At 40.6% G+C, this 22001-nt stretch overlaps 1 protein-coding gene across 2 annotated transcripts in view; it reads left to right on the top strand.

The window, feature by feature from the left end:
* Nucleotides 1-22001, top strand: part of acsm3 (acyl-CoA synthetase medium chain family member 3) — a 61575-nt gene that overhangs the window by 16541 nt on the left and 23033 nt on the right. Inside the window, exons 2-7 of one of the 2 annotated variants that reach the window (XM_059979104.1) lie at nt 4420-4681; nt 5291-5501; nt 7351-7558; nt 13443-13586; nt 14331-14487; nt 21382-21461. In XM_059979104.1, coding sequence (XP_059835087.1) covers nt 4427-4681; nt 5291-5501; nt 7351-7558; nt 13443-13586; nt 14331-14487; nt 21382-21461 — 1055 coding nt within the window. In that variant the 5' untranslated portion in view covers nt 4420-4426. Of the gene's footprint in view, nt 1-3954; nt 4682-5290; nt 5502-7350; nt 7559-13442; nt 13587-14330; nt 14488-21381; nt 21462-22001 lie in introns of those variants that run through there. The other variant, XM_059979105.1, reaches the window with a different exon arrangement.

Genomic DNA, 22001 nt, shown 5'->3' with positions numbered 1-22001 from the left:
GTATACATGGAGAGGTAGTAAATTGGATTTACTACCAATTTGAGTGCAGTTTTGGTAACCCAATTACAGGAAGGATATTAATAAGGTTGAAAGAGTGCAGAGAAGGTTTACAAGGATGTTGCCGGGACTTGAGAAACTGAGTTACAGAGAAAGATTGAATAGGTTAGGACTTTATTCCCTGGAGCGTAGGAGAATGAGGGGTGATTTGATAGAGGTATATAAAATTATGATAGGTATAGATAGAGTGAATGCAAGCAGGCTTTTTCCACTGAGGCCAGGGGAGGAAAAAAACCAGAGGTCATGGGTTAAGGGTGAAGGGGGAAAAGTTTAAAGGGAACATGGGGGGTGGGCTTCTTCACGCAGAGAGTGTGGAATGAGCTGCCGGATGAAGTGGTGAATGCGGGCTCACTTTTGACATTTAAGAAAAACTTGGACAGGTATATGGATGAGAGGGGTTTGGAGGGATATGGCCCAGGTGCAGCTCAGTGGGACTAGAGAGAAAAATGGTTCGGCACAGCCAAGAAGGGCCAAGAGGCCTGTTTCTGTGCTGTAATGTTCTATGGTTCGATGGGTAGAGGCGTCCACTGGTCCTCCAGATTTGGGGGTTCAGCTCAGGACTAATAATCCTGACTGATAAAACAAAACTATTACAGAAACAGAAGTGAAGAATCCTTCTACATGTGTGTATGAAAGCATTCCTGAGTCTCCACTTGGGACTTGCATGACCGACAGTAGTGACTGACTGACTGAGCTACTTCCATGATGGAGGCACTGAACACTGCCACAGATGGAAGACCTTCATTGCTGGCCTAAGCACCAGCGTGTAACGGGGAGTAGGTAGGTAGGTCATTTAAATGTGGCTTGATTGTTTATATAATACACTAACAATAAATTTATTAATCCAGATTCATAAGCTTCTGTTTGAAAATTTGGAACACTTGATCCAACAGATATATAAATGAAGAGTCTAGGTAAGGATTGGAAGTGGAAAGAAAAGTTTCACTCAGCAAACAGACAGCAGGAATTATATGCTAAATCCATAATAATAGCACAATTATCCATCATATTTTGCATGACTGGATAATTAGGATACCTATAGGTTGCCAAATTTTCTTCAGATATCTAAAGTGTAAAAGAGAGGCGTGAGTAGATATCGGACCACTGGAAAATGATGCTGAAGAGGTAGAGTGGGGGACTATAAATGGCGGATGAACTGAATAAGTATATTACATCAGTCTTCACTGCGGAAGACACTAGTATTATGCTGGAAGTTCAGGTGTGTCAGGGCAGAAGTGTGAAAAGTTGCCAATACCAGAGAGAAGGTTCTTGGGGAAACTGAAAGGTCTCAAGGTAGATAAGTCACCCGGACCAGTCGAAGTACACCCCAGGGTTCTGAGGAAGGGATGGATGAAGAGATTGTGGAGGGATTAGTAGTGATCTTTCAAGAATCAATTGTTTCTGGCACGGTTCCGGAGGAATAGAAAATTGCAAATGTCACTCCACTCTTCAAGAAGGGAGAGAGGCCAAAGAAAGGAAACTATAGGCCAATTAGTCTGACCTCAATGGTTGGGAAGATGTTGGAGTCGATTGTTAAGGATGTGGTTTTGGGGTACTTGGAGGCACATGATAAAATAGGCCATAGTCAGCATGGTTCCCTTAAGGGAAAATCTTGCCTGACTAATCTATTGGAATTCTTTGAAGAAATAACAAGTAGTATAGACAAAGGTGGTGGATGTTGTGTACTTGGATTTTCAGAAGGTCTTTGACAAGGTGCCACACAGGATGCTGCTTAACAAGTTAAAAACCTATGGTATTACAAAAAAGATACAAGAATGAATAGAACCTGGCTGGTTGGCAGGAGGCAGAGTGGGAATAAAGGGACCCTTTTCTGATTGGCTGCCAGTGACTAGTGGTGTTCCACAGGGGCTGTGTTGGGCATTACAGGTCAGTGACTTGGATGATGGAATTGATGGCTCTGTGGCCAAGTGTGAACGATACGAAGATAAGTGGAGGAGCAGTTTTGAGGAAGTAAAGAGGCTGCAGAAGGATTTGGACAGATTGGGAGAATGGGCAATACTGAATGGAATTCAGTATTGAGAAGTATATGGTCATGCACCTTGGTAGAAGAAATAAAAGTGTAGACTATTTAAATAGAGAGAAAATTGAAAAATCTGAGGTGCAAAAGGACTTGGGAGTCCTCATTAAGATTCCCTAAAGGTTAACTTGGAGGTTGAGTCAGTGATCAGAAAGGAAAGGCATTCATTACAGGAGGACTAGAATATAAAAGCAAGGATATAATACTGAGGCTTTAGAAAGCAGTAGTGAGGCCTCACTTGGAGAATTGTGAACAGTTCTGTGCTCCTTATCTATGAAAGGATGTGCTGACATTGGAGAGGATTCAAAGAAGGTTTGTGAAAATTATCCCAGATTGAATTGCTTATCATATAAGAAGCAGTTGATGGTTCTGAGCCTCTACTCACTGGAATTCAGAAGAATTAGAGGTGGCCTCATTGAAACCAATCAAATGTTGCAAGGCCTAAATAGAGTGGATGTGGAGAGGATGTGTCTTCTGGTGGGGGAGTCTAAAACCAGAGGACACAGCCTCAGAATAGAGGGGCATCCTTTTAGGATGGAGATAAGGAGGAAATCCTTTAGCCAGAGAGTGATCAATCTGTGGAATTTGTTGCCACAGACGGCTGGGGAGATCAAGTTATTAGGCACCTTTAAGGTAGAAGTTGACAGATTATTGATTAGTCAGGGCATGAAGGGATACGGGTAGAAGGCAGATGACTGGGGCTGAGAAGGAAAATAGATCAATCATGATGAAATGGCAGAGCAGACTTGATGGGCCAAATAGCGAAATTCCACTCTTATATCTTATCGTCTTAAAATCATGCCCATTTTAGAATCTATCTGTTCACCCCAGCCTTCCAGGGTGGGGGGCACATGCCTCCAAATACTCTGTCTTTGAATTGTTTGACGTGGTTCTTCCAGGAAATGCATGCACAAGTGGCAGGAAAATAAAATAGACATATTACAATTCTAAATTTATTGCCTTCGCTCTTAAGGAAAACACTCCAATTTAGGTGGTAGAAGATTTAATGTAGTAATGATCTGTTACTGTATAATTTTTACAGCAGTTGTAGACTTTCTTTTCTTATGTTATAGAATATTAGTGCAAGGCCCATCCCTGTTAGTATCAGTTTCCCACATTCAGCTCATGGCCCTCCAAGTCCTTACCCTCCATATACCTATCCAAATGCTTCAAATATTGGAATTCTTTTTTTAATGAAACAAGATGTACCACCAGTTATAATCTTCTGACTATACTGCCTTAATTGTTCCATTATATTTTCTGAATGTATTCCTTTGAGGTCAGTTGCAGAAATCAGTAGTGACAAATTTGTTGTCTTGGTTGTGACAAAGAATGTCTTAACATACCTTGGTGATTTGATCACGTGGAGCGTCATCCTAACACCCATTCCTGATCTTTAAACAGCCTCCAAAGATCCATCTAGTATGCTTTTATTTGTTATTGTCTGAACATTGGTCATGTTTATGTTCAACAAAGGATACTCAAACAGCGTGATTTGTGCTGCAGGTTATGGCAAGAAGGCAGGAGAATGTGGCAGTGAGAGAAAATGAAATCAGCAGAGCAGAACTTGATGGGCTGAATGGCCTAATTCTACTCCTATGTCTCATGGTGTTACAGTCTTCATTTTTCTTAAAATCCTGAAATTAGGCTCTGGCATTTCTTTTATCATTATTGCACCATTTAGTCCATATGCTCATTATTTGCTCACTATAGGGTGGCAGGGTGGAGATTCGTCTCTACCAAAAGAGGCGTAAAACGCTTCTTCCCTCCGCCAAGGCGTAAAACGCTTCTTCCCTCTGCCAGCCTGCAGGTCACCCTTGGGTAAGTTGTAAGTTGTAGCACGTGCTTAGCAACCTCCCCCAGGGTCACGTGAAGCCACAGGAACAGGTGGTGGATGGTCATATGAGCAGCTGGTGCTTATCACAAGTGACCACTGACTCCAGGCAGACAATCTCTGAAGAGTATTGATAATGGCTGTGGTCACCCATCTTGAAAAGACACTGCCCAGAAGAAGGCAAAGGCAAACTACTTATGTAGAAAAACGTGCCAGGAACAGTCATGGTCAAAGACCATGTTCGCCCACTTCGTTCAACACTACACGTAATGATGATGATGATACTCAGTACTTGAGAAAAACAAGTTCGAGTCCAAATGCCTGAAAACTGGAATTTGAATTTGACTACACAGCAAACATTGTAACTCAGTGGCCCAGTTTGGTTTAATGATTAAAGTAGTTATCTTGTTCATGGTCAGTATTCCTCTACATTATGTATCATCGCTGTGTGTCTGTGTTTGTCGTGTGTTTGACTCTCTTTTTCTACAAGATACAGGATGAACGTCCTATTTATTCCATTTCGCGTGCTGAAGCTACCAGTAAGAAGTGTCAATTCCTACCTGTCTAATTGCAATCGAGGAGCTTTTGGGATACCGAAGAACCATGTAAAGCTATTCTTCTCAGATAATAAGAAGAGTAAACCTAAAAATTCCACAGACTATGAATCGATGAGGCTGGAGTACAAACCGCAAGTGCCAGAATACTTTAATTTTGCAAGTGATGTCCTTGATAAATGGAGTGACATGGAAAAGGTAATGACTGTTCATTTTTAGGTACCAAATCGGTGATGTGTGATTTAAGATTTAAATATTCTATGGATTCAACAATATTTTTCAATTATATTAAGATATTTTAAAATTATATTGATTTTTTTAAAGGTTTAATAAGTCTACTTAAACTTTAAGACGTGACAACCATTAGAGGTAGCTGCCCAGTGGTGTAGTCAGACTTCAAGGGGAGTAGTCCCAGGTTTGAAACCGGCTGCCTCCTTGCATGCTTTCCTTCCGTGTTGGGTTGAGCGTCAAGCTGAAGAAGTGGCGAGGTTGCCACCTGATGTGCCACAAGTCGCAAAACCAGCAGAGGAGATAAAATAATTTTCCTAATTTACAAAAAGTTACAAAACACAAACTATTTTAAATCCAGTTAAAAAAAAACTAGACATTAGAAATGTGTCACGTTGCTGCAGAGAATTTGCAATAAAAAATTCAAATTATTGCAGTGCCAATAATTAACAAGTTTGTTTAAAAATTGTTTCTGATAAACTAAATTGATTATGAAGCTTACATTGGGAAAGCTTTGCAATGTGCCCTTAATCAAATAACCTTAAGGTTTTACTTTTGCATTGCTTTTTCCACTGATAGAATGGAAGCAGAGGTTCAAACCCTGCTTTGTGGTGGCTGAATCAAAGAGGACAAGAAATGAAATGGAGCTTCCAGGACCTTGCTCTTTACTCCAAGAAGGTGGCCAATATCTTATCTGATGCATGCAATCTTCAATTAACTGATCGAGTTATTGTTGTCCTGCCCCTCATTCCAGAATGGTGGCTGTTGAATGTAGCATGCATGAGAACAGGTAAGAACATTAAACTGAACAGTGCAATGAGACATTTTATGAGGTACATCTGTGCACCTCCTTGTTAATGTAAATATCTAATCAGTCAAATCATGTAGCAACACCTCAATGCATAAAAGCATGCAGACCTGGTCAAGAAGTTCAGTTATTGTTCAGACCGAACATCAGAATAGGGAAGAAATATGATCCAAGTGACTTGGACCGTGGAATGACTGTTGGTGCCAGACAGGGTGATTCGAGTATCTAAAAAAGCTGCTAACCCCCTGGGATTTTCACACACAAGTCTCTAGAACCTATAGAGCATGGTGCAATAAAAAGAATTCCATTGAGTGCAGTTCTAAGGGTGAAAACGCCTTGTTAATGAATGGGGTCAGAAGAGAATGGCCAGATTGGTTCAAATAGACAGGAAAGCGACAGTAACTCAAATAACCACACATTGCAACGCTGATGTGCAGAAGAATATCTCAATGTAAAATGCATCGAACATGAACACTGAGCGTCATAGGGAGTCATTCCTGCCTGTGGCCATCAAACCCTACAACTCCTCCCTCGGAGTGTCAGACACCCTGGGCCAATAGGTTGGTCCTGGACTTATTTCCACCTGGCATAATTTACTTATTATTATTTAATTATTTATGGTTTTATAGTGCTATATTTCTACCCTATTCTTGGTTGGTGCAGCTGTAACGAAACCCAATTTCCCTCGGGATCAATAAAGTATGTCTGTCTGTCTGAAGTGGACAGGCTGCAGTAGCAGAAGACCACATCGGTTCCCACTCCTATATCTATTAAAGTGGCCTCTGAGTGTAGTTTAATTTTTTAGACATTTTTGATGCATTAAGGCTGATTCATTTGAACATTTTATAAACATTAGTGAACATCTCTACCTCTGACCTTATAATTGAGGTAAGGCCATTGATGAAGCACCTACTTTGTGAATGAAACGAAGGTAGCAGCAAAAGTTGCCACTTAAGTGAGTTTCGCTCACCCTGGGAGCAGTGCAGGAAAAAATTCCATAACCTTATTCAATTAGTCATGTCGACTGTTCTGACTCTCTGAGCTTTAGCTCCCAAATGTAACTAATATTGCTGAATATCAATATCGAGGAACACTGTCTCATTGAACTGTATCTATGTATGTCTTGAATGATAATTAGACTTGATTTGATTTGAATATGCCCAGCATTGTAGTGTGAAGGGTTAACGCTATCGGCTGGTAGGAAGCTGCCACGGCCATGTTAGTTATCATTTGACCCATTCGAAGAATGCTGCAGCCCTTTCATTCTGGTGCCACTGTACCAGCTTCTGGAATCAACGTACCGTTAATATATACTGTGTCCGTTCTCACTCTCTCTGGGTCACCGTGGAATTGTGTGAACAGGGCCGCGGAATGTTTGGAGATGTGCTGCACATAGATGGCCGGGTGAACATGTTACCTAATTCCCTGCAACAAGCAACTTATGGATCACAGATTTGGTAAAGAGCATACAAAGTGCCAAGTATGGGTAAATTTTTAACCACATCAACAAGACAAGGACAAACTAAAATTATTCACTACAACTTTCAAGTTACACAACTATGTATCTTAAGCGTTCACCTAGTAACTCTGATCCCTAATCTCCACTGCCTTACAGCTGTGCCCACTCATGGGGAAGGATTCAGGAGTAAACCCCAAGGGAAAAATCCAGAGCTGGAGTCCCTGAGGCACCCTTATGTTGATTTAAAATTTCCAACTTGTGTCACATTTTGTTTTCATAAATCCTACCAACTGTGAGCTTTCAATTCATTTCAGTTTTAGTTGCTCTCCGCAAATACTTAGGCAGCTTCTTTTTCTTTTGTTCTTCTTGAAGGTACTGTACTGATCCCTGGAACAAGCCAGCTAACTACCAAAGACATTTTATACAGGTTGCAGGCATCCAATGCAAAATGTATCGTTACAAATGACGTACTGGCAGATTCAGTGGAGGCAGTGATGTCCCAGTGCCCATCGCTCAAAGCAAAGATGATCATATCACATAAATACAGAAAGGGATGGATTAATTTCCATGACCTTTACCGGTTAGTACTTGTATGAATACATTTTAAAATGATTGATGCTGCATAACCTCAGAAGAAAAGCATTTCAAATATATGTGCTACAAATATTAGCTGTTTTCAGAAAGTTCAATCATTTTAGAACAAAGAATAGCAAGCATTCTACTAATTATTCAGCATGAATTATTTGTCAAGTAGTTTTAATGGTTTGGAATACCAGTGTGCATTAAATGGGGCTGGAAGTCTGTCTGTGTGGGGGTGGATGGGAAGGTGGGAAAAGGGGCTTGTTTTGCATTTTTTGTTTTGTTGTTTGCTTGTGCTCTTCTGCTGAACATGGTGGACATGCAATGTTGCTGCCAGAATGCCTGGCGACATTTGTGGGCTGCCCCCAGTGCATCCTTGGATTATATTGGTTGTTAAGGCAAACAACACGTTTCACTGTATGTTTTGATGCACCTATGATATATAAATCTGAATCTACTACTTCATATTTAATAGTTTTATAGTCTCTTACAACATTTGATAAATCAAGTCTATACTGGCTCTCAAGTCTCCTTCCCCCACTTATTTCCCTGGCAGCTAATTAACCTATCAACAACATTTGGGGGGAATTACATGTAGTCATAGTGAGTCTGGGGTCAGGACTGAACTTGGGATACTGGAGCTATGGAACATTAAGCTGCCAAATGTACTGTAGATCATACAAAATATATATAGTACATATGTCATCATTTTTAGTACAAGCCGTGTCAATTTTACATGTGACCAAAACATTCCAAAGGATGCTTAAACTGGTCCCAACACCACAATGCGCAATTGTGATGCAATCTAAATCTGCCTATCCCTAGAGTTTGCGGTAACTTTATCACATCATTCTGACAGTCTGCAAGTCTGCAGCAGTTCATCATGGATTCACAATAAAGCTGTGTGCATACATCTACTGATGCTTCTGGACACATCATCAGTGATGATCCTGGAATCATCGGGTGTTTCGGGTCTTTCAACATCATACACCCGTCTCCAGGTGACCCGGCCGGGGCTGATCAGACCCCAGCTTGTCCAGATGGCCAGCTACACATGACCCCATGGCTCCCCTCTCTTGAGTCACAGCCACCTTGAGGGTCTCTCTTCCGCATTGGTGGTACTGCAGATGGCTCTCCTCTTCCTCTCTCCCTCGAAGCCCAAATTGTTGTAGGTCTGTGTGGTGAACTACATATACCTGTCTGGACACGCTGACTGCTCCTGTGGCTCCTCCCACAGACCCCTGTATAAAGGCGATTGAGGCCTGAGCCCTGCCCTCAGTCTCCAGGATGTAGCATGGTGGTCAATTGCTGCTTGTTCTTTCTTCCAGTCAATAAAAACCGAGTTATTGATGGTGCATCAGTCTGGCTAAGGAATGGGCTAGGAATTAGAAGTAGGAATATCCCATTCAGCAATGTTCCCTCAAAGGTGTGTGCATGTCCACGAGCACACATCTTTTGCTATTAGCACACAAAGGAATTTAAACTGCACACAAAAGGCTGTCACCCTCTTCCTTCGTTGGCATGCTAAGTATACTTCACGATCGTACTCAATCATATTTCCTTTTCCTTTGAAGCCACAAAATCTGTGCTGTATGCAATCATTTCCAAATAAAATGCCTAACTAGATATTTTGTCAACTAGCTTTGAGTATATGAGAAATGCGATTCATTGATGTGTATTAGTTTATTTCTTTTAAACAATGAACAACAAACTGGATTTGGTAGTTTATACTTTGAACAGATTCTTGTTTAATTCCACTTAAGAATTCAGTGCATCCACGTGTCTCTGGGTAAAAAATTGCACAGCACACGATTTTTGCGCACGCTTGTCATTCCAAATTTGAGGGAACATTGCCACTCAGCCCCGAAGACGACGCTATCATTCAATAAAGTGGCAACTCTTTGCATAGGAAACTCAGTGAATTACGGTTGGACCACCGTGCATCCACTATCAAGCTGATAGTTTTCCAAGTAGTGACTAGAACCTGGGTCTCACAATATCACTCATGTAAATTATAATTATTGACTGAAATTTCAAAAGTGGGTTACTTTCTAGTTTATTAAACCAGTAAGTGCAGCTTGGATTTGCCATATTTAAAATGTAGTCCTCATCTTCATGACCCCAACACAATACAATCAATAACATTTACCTTGGTGGAGTAATATAAAGCCTGTCATACCACATGCTTATCAGAATCAGGTTTAATATCACTGGCATAGGTCATGAAATCTGTTGCTATGCAGCAACAGCACATTACAGCACATAATAACAACTGTAAATTAATTATAAATAAATTAAATAAGTAGTGCAAAAAGGGGGGGGGGGAATTGTGAAGTAGTGTACATGGGTTCAATGTCCTTTCAGAAGTTTCTGATGGCAAAGGAGAAGAAGCCATTCCTGAATCATTAAGATGGTAGCAATGAGAAGAGGGCATGACCTAGGTGATGAAGGTCCTTAATGATGGATGCCGCCTTTTTGAGGCATCACTCCGCGAAGATGTCCTGGATGCTGGGATGGCTAGGGCCCATGATGGAGCTGACTGGGTTTACAACTTTCTGCAGCTTATTTCAATCCTGTGCAGTGCCCCGCTCCCCATAACAAATGATGATACAGCCAGTTAAGCATGTCAGCTGTGTTCCGGATTTCTAATTAAAGTTTCACCATAAACACTGAAAGTTTTTTTAAAATAAATTTTTGTTTGTGCTGTTTCTCTACTCAGAGATCAAAGAACTCTCAGAACAATGGGCATTAAATACTCATCAATCCAGGTTAATGAACTAGATTAGACATTGGACTTGATGCCTTTTCTTATATATCCAATGGCAGTTAGAGAGTCATCTGGTATCTCTTCTCAATCTGGCCCTGTTACATTTGGATGTCTCAACAGAACTGTACTCAGCTCTTTTTGTTTTTTAATATATACAGTGCTCCTCATTGTCATCCTCTGAAGGCACATTATCAGGTTCCACATGCACTCTGATGAGACAGCTCTCTGGATTACTCCACTATTTCAAATTTGTCACACTATTTATCCAATAATAGATGAGCAGAAATTTTCTCTGATTAAATAAAGCAAAAATTCACGCTGTTACCTTTAGTTCCCGCCATCAAATCAGCCCCCTGACATCACTGCCTACCTAAAACATTATCTGAACTGGAACAAGGCTGTTTTCAGCCATGGTTTTGGCACAACATTGTCCTCAGAAAGGACCTGGATCCACTGCAATTAACCTATCGCCACAATAGGTCCATGGTGGACGTGATCTCAGTGAACCTCCACCTGGTGTTGGATCACATGGACAGTATAAATACCTATGTCAGGAGGATCCTGTTTATTGACTATAGCTCAGCGTTTAACACTATTATTCCTACAGTTCTGATCAAGAAACTACAGAGCCTGGGCCTCTGTACCTCCTTCTAATACCATTGCTAATACCATTTCCAACTCACTGACAATCAACACTGGTGCTCCTCAGAGGTCTGTGCTTAGCCCACTGCTCTGCTCTCCCTACACCCATGGCTGTGTGGCTAGGCATTGCTAAAATGCCATCTATGAATTTGCAGACAGTGCAACCATTGTTGGCAGAATCTCAGATGCAGACAAGAAGGAGTACAAGAGTAAGATGTGTCAGCTAACTGAGTGGTGTCGCAGCAACAACCTTGCTCTCAATGTCAATAAGACCAAAGAGCTGATAGTGGACTTCAGGAAGGGTAAGATGAGCGAAACTACTTCTCATTGAGGGAGCAGAGGTGGAGAGAGTGAGCAATTTCATGTTCCTGGCTGTCAATATCTCTTAAGGACCAAACCTGGTCCCAACATATCGATGCAGTAGAGTTGTAAAATCAGTCATTTCCATCATGGGCACTAACCTCCATAGTATCCAAGATATCTTAAAGAAGCAGTGTCTCAAAAAGGTGGTGTCCATCATTAAGGACCCCCCCCCCCCCCCCACCACCTAGGACATGCCCTCATCTCACTGTTACCATCAGGAAGGAGGTACAGAAGCCTAAAGGCACATACTCAGAGATTCAGAAACAGCTTCTTCTCCCCTGACATCTGATTTCTAAATGGACATTGAACCCATGAATACTATCTCAAATTCCTTTTAATTTTTTGTTTTTGCCCTACATATTTAATTTAACAATGTTTTATATATATATATATAAATATATTATAGGTACTGTATTTAAAGAGCAAACACAAGGAAATCTGCAGATGCTGGAAATTCAAACAACACACACATCTATACACACATTGATGCCAACACACACATCAGAAGCACTGTCGATGTTTCGGTGCTTCTCCCTATTGATGCTGCCTGGCCTGCTGTGTTCCACCAGCATTTTGTGTATGTTGTATTTGCTGTATTTCACAGTTTTTTTCTATATTTATCATGTATTGCATTGTACTGCTGCCGCTAAGTTAACAAATTTCATGACATATGCTAGTGCTATTAAACCTGATTCTGATATCTGCTCATATATAAAAGGTACCTGTTCCAAACTCCATAATGTTATCGAGATCCACTCTGCTTCAGATCATCTGCAGTTTTAACCTTCACACATGTCTTAGTTTCCTATAGATTTGACCATTCCTGTGCAACTTTGCACCTACTACACAAAATTATGCTCTCCAGAAACTTTGTTCTGATATTTGAATGCTTGACAGTTCACATCCATATCTGTGCTCCTCTGATTCTGACCTCCTGGGCACACCAGACTTTAATCATTGCAGCTTTGCAATTCAAGTTCAGGTTCAAGTTTAATTGTCATTCAACCATACATGAATATCCATGACTACAGCCAAATGAAACAGCATTTCTCCGGGGCCAAGGTGCAAAATACAGTACCAACAGTCATACACAGCACAAGGTACATATAGCACATATAATTACAACAGCAGTAAACATAGTCATGCAAAAAAGTATTTTCGCCCAAGTACGTTAGTGTCAAGACCTGTAGATCAATGCTGCATGGGATATTTGGCTAGAACAAGCTTGCAGTCATCCAGTCATCACATGCTAATGCAGCCGCAGAAGAACGCAATCCAGTTTGTCTTCCACTGTGCGAACACTGGAGAGCAGCACTGATGGAAGGGGCCAGCACCCAACCCTGCATAGACACTTGCCACATGTCACTGCCTCCACCATCTTTTCCCCCTGTGCAGCTGCAACAGGCAACCCCATAGCATGAGGCCTGGTCCACACCACAACCAAGGCCATGCAGCTCCCCCACCATCAATCTCACCAATGAACCTGTGAACTGGATTTGCAGTACTCTATGTTACCAATGTCCAACATGGCAAACATGAGAAAAAATGTCCAAGACAATTACTTGCACCATTTGTTAGACTGCCCACCACCTCCGCGCACCGACTTGACACCTTCCTGCAGCAGGTGACAACACAGACCACAACTAGTCAAGCTTCTCTGCTATCAAGCAACTTGCTGATGGGTTACACCTGCAGTACTTGATGTTTTTAATATTCATCAGTACCTTACAGTTATGGAAGAACAATTAAAGGAAGAACAATTATACCTTTGATTGGACCCTAAGAAGACTCTGTCATCATGTGTACCCTATCTTGCCTCTGGGTTGCATTGTTCCATAGCTTTAGAATCCTGTCCTCTAAATGTCTACCTATCACTCCTCCTTTAAAATGCTCCTTCCAGCATGTCTTTGATCAAATCTTCCTGCTAACACTTTCTGTGGCTTAATATCAGTTTCTGTTCGATTATACTGTGTTGCAGAGCATAGGGACATTTGATTAATTTAAAAAGACTTCATTAGAGATGTTATTGTTTAACAAGTGAAAGTATCTCACTGTGAAATTTTCAGAATGAAAAGTTACAGATTTGACAAGAGTCTTAATTCTTTCTCTTAAGAAATGCATCCTCTGATCACAAATGTGCAAGGACCAAGAGTTTCGATCCATTGATTATTTTCTTTACCAGCGGAACCACCGGTGCTCCTAAGATGGTTCTTCACACACATTACAGTTTTGGTGTAGGCCTGACAGTGGCTGCAAGGTCAGAAAATAAAATTATGTACCAGTGATCTAGAGAATGTTTAATAAGCAATGTAAAATCCGAAACCTATGAGTTAAAATGTTTTTTAAATGTTCGCTTAAGCCTGAATAGTTAATTCTAAATGTGTTGTTGCAGCAAATAAAAGGTTCATTATTTACATTATAGTCCTTGTCTAGACTCCCCTTGTCTCTCCAATTAGCATGTCACCACACAATGTTAATTCTCTGATAAAGCACGAGTTTTTCTTGCAAGATTCAAGAAAGTGACAGTGACTAATTATGAAACCTGCTACTGTCAAATCTGAACCTAGACTCACCTGGCTTCTACCTATGTGCATTTTGGTAGAATTTAAGGATGCTATTCAGAAGGGAAACATTAGTTGTGTTTTAATCCTACTATCTCATTCCTTGGTCTCATTCTGCACCCATGTAGTGGATCACTAATATCAAAATTGCTACTGGGTATCAACTACCTATTAAGCTCAAAAATTGAAACTGAAATCTTCCTGGTTATTATAGTTCAATACTGTTATTTCATATTTCACTTGAAATGGTTTTTCAAGTAATTAAGAAGGTTCACATTATCAAAGAACAGCAACATGATCTTCAGACCCCCCCCCATGCAAAAAAAGTCACGCATTGGCAACAAGAGCATCAAACACATCCACCCCAAGCTAGATTTCCAAAATAATGTTTTATTACAATCAAGTGGCAAAAGGTTGATTACAGCGATGCCCTCTACCAGGTACTGGTTGGACCTCACAACTTCAGATGTGATGTGGAACACCTCTGATCCTGGCTGGGCTAAGTCTATGTGGAACAATGTCTTTACACCATGGATCCAAGGATCTTGTGTTTTTGCCTCGAACATGCATCAGTTTAATCCAGAACAAGTTTTGCAAGTAAGAAGCTATATCCTACAATTTTCTTTATCTCTGAAGAGAGTTTATAATAGAATAATCTCTGCTGGAGGTGTGGATCATTAAGTAAATCTGTTGGCTAATTCACAACTGACTGTTTTCCATCCACATCCAAATGCAGTATTCCTTTGTACACGCTGATTGCAGTACACATAACTGACCGCAGTAGTTCTTATTTAAAGTTATGATGCTGCCAAGCATTCCACCTCATCACCTTTGTTGATAAAGCTTCCTCCTCTTTGAAACAGATGTCTGTTTTCCATTGAAAGGATCATAATGTTCCATAAACTGTAGTTTGTCAATGTTTGAACATTGATCATTGTGATACCTTTCTCATATTTGTTAAGTGGAATATTTGAGGAAGTTTTCCTTTCCTTATTTAATTATTTTGTGATCTCATCTATAGATGTGCTCTCCCCATTTTGCAATTTCTCTGCTCTAACTTATATCAATACTATTGTGCTCCTAGCTCTGAGTTACACCTCATATTCCATCTAGGTAGCCCCCAACCTGATGGCATGAACATTGATTCTTCCATCTTCCAGTGATTTTAATCCCCTCCACCTTCCCTCTTTTTCAATTCCCCACTCTGGCCTCTTACCTCTCACATGCCTATCACTTCCCCTGGTGTCCTTCCTCCCTCGTTTTCTCCCATGGTCCATTTCCTGTCTCATCAGATTCCTCCTTCACCAACCTTTTGCCTTTTCTACTTATCACCTCCCAGCTCTCTACCTCTAACCATCCCACCTGGCTTCATTCATCACCTTCTAGCTTGTACTCCCTTCCCTCCCCCACCTTCTTATTCTGGCTTCTTCCCCCTTCTACCCCCCCCCCACCTTTTTCCAGTCTTGATGAAGGGTTTTGACCCAAAACATCAACTGTTCATTGATTTCCATAAATGCTGCCTGACCAGCATTTTGTGTGTGTTGCTCTTGATAATCATTCAGCATTTTTTGAAATATACAGAGATAGGTGCCTTAATTAAGATATGCTGTTTGGTGTCCTGTGATGTTTAACGGATCCTGATGTGCTGACGAAATAAAATTAGTTCCACTTCTATGCACGATATACACATAAAAGTGTTGCAACTCCAGTACATCATGATAACATTCCAGGTTAAATCGCAACTTCGGTGAATTTGGACCAGATACTTCAGAATCAGAATTAGGTGTATTATTGTTGACTTAGATTGTTATTTTGTCATAGCTGAACAGTGCAAAGACATGAAATTACTATAAATCACAAAAGTAAATCAACAGCAAAAAAAAAAGAGGGCTATAGAGGTGGTGCCAATGTGTTCATGGACCGCTCAGAAATCTGATTGTAGAGGGGAAGAAGCTGTTCCTGAATCATTGAATGTAGGTCTTCAGGATGCTGTACCTGAACAAGAAAAGGGTATGTTGCAGATGGTGAGGATCTGTAGTGATGAATGCTGTCCACTTCATGTTCTATATGTGTTATCGTGCCTAAAATTTAATCTAAAGACATAACTATTCATGCAATGCCTATTCCTGCCACAGCTATCATAAGTTGTAACCCAAAAATGTAACCTACAAGGATCAAGGATCAGTTTTATTCACCGTACACTGTACACTTACATGTATTAGGAAATTACCGTTTTGTGTTTAAAGTAAATTTTATCATCCTAGTACATATGCAGTGCGTCACTATATACGACCCTGAGGTTCATTTTCCAATAGGCGCACTCAGTAAATCTACAGAATAGTGACTATTCAGCGGCAGTTTGCTGTCAATGCAATGCTCCTCAGACAGGATGAAGAGATCATTACTCCCGAACGCCATTCGGCTCTACAATTCAACCACCAGGGGCAAGACATGTTAAAGTGCCGGGGTTAGGACTGAGCTTAAGTTACCACTCAGTGTACTTTAGTAAACTATTTAAGAACTTTTTAAAAGCTATTTATTCATGCTTTTTGGGAGGGTGATTTTAGATGCATATCATATTTATACTGAGTTAAATACTGTATGTAATTAGTTTTGCTACAATAAGTGTATGGGACATTGGAAAAATGTTGAATTTCCCCTTGGGGATGAATAAAGTATCTAACTATCTATCTATCTATAACAGGATCAGTGATAGATCAACCAAGTGCAGAAGACAACAAACTGTGCAAAGGCAAATATAAATAAATACCAATAAATAACAAGAACATGAGATCAAGAGTCCTTAAAGTGAGACCTTTGGTTGTAGGAACATTTCATTGATATGGCAAGTGAGTGTAGCTATCCCCTTCTATTCAAAAGCCTGATGGTTGAGGGGTAGAACCTGTTCTTCAACCTGGTTGTGCCAGTCCTGAGGCTCTTGTACCTTCTACCTGATGGCATCAGCAAGAAACGAGCATGACCTGGGCGGTGGGGATCTCAGATGATGGATGCTGCTTTCTCATGACAATATTTCATATAGATGTGCTCAATGGTAGGGAGAGTTTTACCCATGATGTACTGGGTGAACCTACTAACTTTTATAGGATTTTCTGTTCAAAGGCATTGATGTTTCCATACCAGGCCATGATGTAGCCAGTAAATAGTATACTGTCCACTACACATCTATAGAACTTTGTCAAAGTTTTACATGTCATTCCAAATCTCTGCAGACTCCTAAGGAAGGAGAGGTGCAGTCGTGCTTTCTTCACAATTGCACTTGCATGCTGGGTCCATGACAGATCTTCTGAAATAATAACACCCAAGAAGTTAAAGTTGCTAACCCTCTTTACCTCTGATCCTCTGATGCAGACTGGCTCATTGCCTTCTGGTTTCCCTCTCCTGAAGTCTATAATCAGTGCCTTGGTCTTGCTGACATTGAGCGTTGGTGCAACATTCAACAAAAATCAGCAATATTATGTGCATAAATACATAGACACCAGTAAGGAAGAGAACATCATGAGATCATGAGGTCTCTGTACAAGATGCAAATTAAAGGATCTCCACTCTGTATTAATCAAAGCACCTGCTAGACTCATATTTTCTAATTCAAGTATTTCCCAATCATTTTCATTGTTCTGTCATTATTTGCAGTCCTTTAATTTTGAGTCTTATTGCACTATGCTGCCATCTCTACCTTGTTGATCATCCTACATTTTGTTACGGTGTGGACCACTTGTAGTACAGGAATTCTTTAGCATACTGGGTCAATAAGCATACCGTAAATATTAATGTTACTCTCTCTTGCATCTTCCCTCACCTTCTTGCCTGCCTTTACATAGTGTGCCTGCATGACGCAGTATGAAACCTCCTTTAAGGTCTGGTGGCCATCCCTGAGGAAACCAGAGACATGATAATAGTCATCTCCAAAGGGAATTTTGTATTTTTTTATTTACTATTTTTTGAGGCTCACTGTAAAGACCAGCATTTTTGCATATCTCTAATTTGAGGTTCCAATTATGCATATTGCGGGCACCAAAACACAGGAACAGAAAATGCTGCAGAAGGTTGTAGACTCAGTCAACTCCATCATGGACACTAACCACCCCGCCATCAAGGACATCTTCAAAAGAGGTGGCAGCCATCATTAAGAACCCTCCTATTTTGGCTCACGCCTTCTTCTCAATGCTACCACCAGGGATGAGGTACGGGAGACTGATGACACACAATCACATTTTAGGAACAGTTTTTTCTTCTCCCCAACAGATTTATGAACAGTTCATAAATCCATGAACATTCCTCACTATGTTGATCTCATTTTGCAGTAGATTTCTTATTGAAACTTATAGAAATGTTTTATGTATTGTATTGTACTACTACCACCAAACAATAAATTTCATGACATATGTCAGTGATAATAAACCTGATTCCGATTTTGATTATGCTTGAGTAGATCTTGGTGAACACCCAAGTCCTAATGACTGAAGATACTTCAGCAAACATCTGAGAAAAGGTTTTCAAGAGTCAGACTTACAACAATGATAAAGGAACAGCGATGCATTTGAAAGTCAATATATATGTAATTTGGCGAGAACCTGCAGGTAGTGGTGCTCCCAAGCATCTGTTTCTCATGTTCTTCTTCATGAGAGAGGTTTGAGTTGGGAGGTGTTATTAGACTCTTCTACTCAGTTACTCTTCAGGTAACTGCAGTGTATTTTGTAGATGGTTCATACTGCAGCCAAGGTGTACCTATAGTGAAGAATATGAATGATTAAGACAGTAGGTGTGATGTTTTATTTAAGCACTTTGTAGCACTGTTTTGAATGGGGGGGTTTTTTGGCCAATTTCCCTGTCTGTTTGTGTGGCAAAACAATTCAGCATTTGTACTAAGGGCATCTAACGGAGTGGTACAGAGCCAACAACCTGTCTCTGAATGTGAACAAAACAAAAGAGATGGTTGTTCACTTCAGGAGGGCACGGAGCAACCACTCCCCGCTGAACATCGATGGCTCCTTGGTAGAGATCGTTAAGAGCACCAAATATTAATGTTACCTTCTCTTGCATCTTCCCTCACCTGGCGGAGAATCTCACCAGATCCCTCAACACCAGCTCCACAGCAAAGAAAGGCCAGCAGCGTCTCTACTTTCTGCGAAGGCTGAGGAAAGCCCATCTCCCATCCCCCATCCTCATCACATTCTACAGGGGTTGAATTGAGAGTATCCTGAGCAGCTGCATCACTGCCTGGTTCGGAAATTGCACCATTTTGGATCGCAAGACCCTGCAGTGGATAGTGAGGGCAGCTGAGAAGATCATCGGGGTCTCTCTTCCCGCCATTATAGATTTTAACACTACACGCTGCATTCACAAAGCAAACAGCATTATGAAGGACCCCACGCACCCCTCATATAAACTCTTCTCCCTCCTGCCCTCTGGGAAAAAGCATTGAAGCATTCAGGCTCTCACGACCAGACTATGTAACAGTTTCTTACCCCAAGCCATCAGACTCCTCAATACCCAGAGCCTGGACTGACACCTTACTGCCCTATTGTCTTGTTTATTATTTATTGTAATGCCTGCACTGTTTTGTGCATGTTATGCAGTCCTGGGTAGGTCTGTAGTCTAGTGTAGTTTTTTTCTGTGTTGTTTTTTATGTAGTTCAGTCTAGTTTTTCTACTGTGTCATGTAACACCATGGTCCTGAAAAGATGTTGTCTCATTTTTACTATGTACTGTACCAGCAGTTATGGTCGAAATGACAAAAAAAGTGACTTGACTTGATTGACTTGATCAGTGGGTTAGTGCACTGTACCATATAGCCTACATCATAATAAGGGACTACTTTATGTTGTAGTAACACGACATTGCATGTGCTATTAGGTGTGTATGGATCTGTATATATGTGTGCTCAGAGTTTGGTTTCTACCTGTAAAGAACCATGAAACTTAGCTCCCGTCTCCAGAGTTTTTATTAATAGCATGGTTGTGTAGCCAGGCCACATACACAACATGCATCAAACTCAATCTCTAGGCAAGTTGAAGGGAGCAGTACGTTGTTTTAATTGATCTTTGTTAAATTATTCTTGTTTTGAAAATACACTTTTCCCTTAAGAAATGTATATTTTCAAAATATTTTACCATCTCTTTAAAATTGAGGTTTAAAACAGATAAATGAGATGCAGCTTCACTCTAACTAGCTCTATTCTATCAAATATTTATGACCTGCTCACGTACTGTATGATGGCATAGGCTTGGAATTCAGGAACAAGATCTTTCCAAGTCAAGAATAACAATCCTGGCACAATGATATGGGACTTCCATTTTGAAATTTAAAAAAATAAAGTATGTTTGTTTTTAAATCCTTTTATTTATTTGTTTGTTTGTTTATTTACTTGTTGGGATACAGGGCGAAATAGGCCCTTTGAGCTATACTAGACAGCAACCCCAGCCTAATCATAGGACAATTTACAATGACCAATTAGCCTACCAGCAGGTACATCTTTGGACTGTGGTAGGAAACCCAGGCAGCCAGAGGAAATCCACACTCTCACGGGGAGAATAAACAAACTCCTTACAGGCAGTGGTGGGAATTGAACCCCGGTCACTGGTACTATAAAACATTGTGCTAACCACTACACTGCTGTTCCCCAGCAAGAATAACTCAGCTATTAGCACTTTTGTGAACAGTCTTGCCTGAATCCAAATGCTTCATCACCAGACTTCACCAACAAGCACCAAGACCTACCCTGGCAGGCAGTGAGATGGGCCCTTCCAGTCAGATCCCTCCTTTATGCCCGTAACAGCATCTCCACACCCCACTGCCCACAGGAGGACTGCAATGGGGACGAATTGGTAACCCCAGCTCTTTGTATACTGTGGGTGGAGAAGGTGTGGAGGAGGATGAACGGGCTTGTGTCACGTTTCATCCGCAGCAGCTGTGTAACAGAGGACTTTGTGAATTATGGGCTGTTCCCAGGGAATGCGCACGGAGACAGACATCAGGTGCTGCTGGCAGATCATCAGCTTGGTGAAAGACGTACTTTGGTCGGCCTGAAACTTAATGACCTACCAGCACATCGAGATGGCCGTAACAGAATGCTGCCAACTGGCACATCCTCGGCTGCAGGATTACATGTTGAGAGATGCACTGAAACATGGTGCAGCTGCTATAAGGGTTCATTGGGGAAGGACCATGATTCAGGGTTTTTCTCCTGCTGGAGAGCGAGGGGCTGGATGGAGGTGGGGGGAGGACAGTTACGGTTACATTGCCTTAATACGAAACCCCAGAGTGTCATGTGAGTGGCAGAAGTATTTTACACTGTATGGAAAGTATTGACAATGCCTGTAAAGAATGTAGAGTTATTGAGCAGTTTATTCTTGTAAATAATTTTATTTTGCTAAAATCAACTTGTTCCTTAAAGACTAATTTTCTGCAAGTGCTTTGCTTTTGCTCTTTGTTCTGGGTGGTAATTTCTTTTTCTTAAATGTTCCTTTCCTAGATTTTATCCAGGTATCCAATAACGACCTTTTGTTCTACACCAACTGTGTATCGCAGGCTTGTACAGAGTGATGTCAGCAAGTACTATACTTTTAAATATTTTTGCTTATTATCTATTTCTGCAAAATGTCATTAATTTTTTAACCAATTACAACATTGTTACCAATAGTTTTGTAATTTTTTTGTAATTATTTTTTATTGAAGTTCATCATCAAACATTTCCATAAGATATATTTCAGATACTGTACATATATATCATATAATCATATTTGTCACAAATCTCCACGTAATAGTTATCTGAGGTATACACTTATAGAAAGGAGAGGAGAGAAAGAACGATCAAAATAAGAAAACTATGTACAAAGTAGGGAGTGATCTTTTTTTTCAAAACATATTCACTGACTTGTGAGAATAAAATCAGGCCTACAAGGTGTTATGTAGTTAAACCATTTTCCCTGTATGAATCAAATTGTTCCAATTTATGATTAACAGATGCTGTTATCTTCTCCATTTTGTAAATGTCCATTGTAATTTCCATCCATACATTTAGTTTTGTATGTTTTTAAGATGAAGGTTCACCAAAGACTGTGGATCAGAATTGGTATACAAGTAAATGATAGG

Source organism: Hypanus sabinus, chromosome 9 (assembly GCF_030144855.1).
Source record: "Hypanus sabinus isolate sHypSab1 chromosome 9, sHypSab1.hap1, whole genome shotgun sequence".
Taxonomy (NCBI): Eukaryota; Metazoa; Chordata; class Chondrichthyes; order Myliobatiformes; family Dasyatidae; genus Hypanus; species Hypanus sabinus.
Note: the sequence above shows the minus strand (reverse complement) of the source record. Positions and strands in the feature narration are given on the sequence as shown.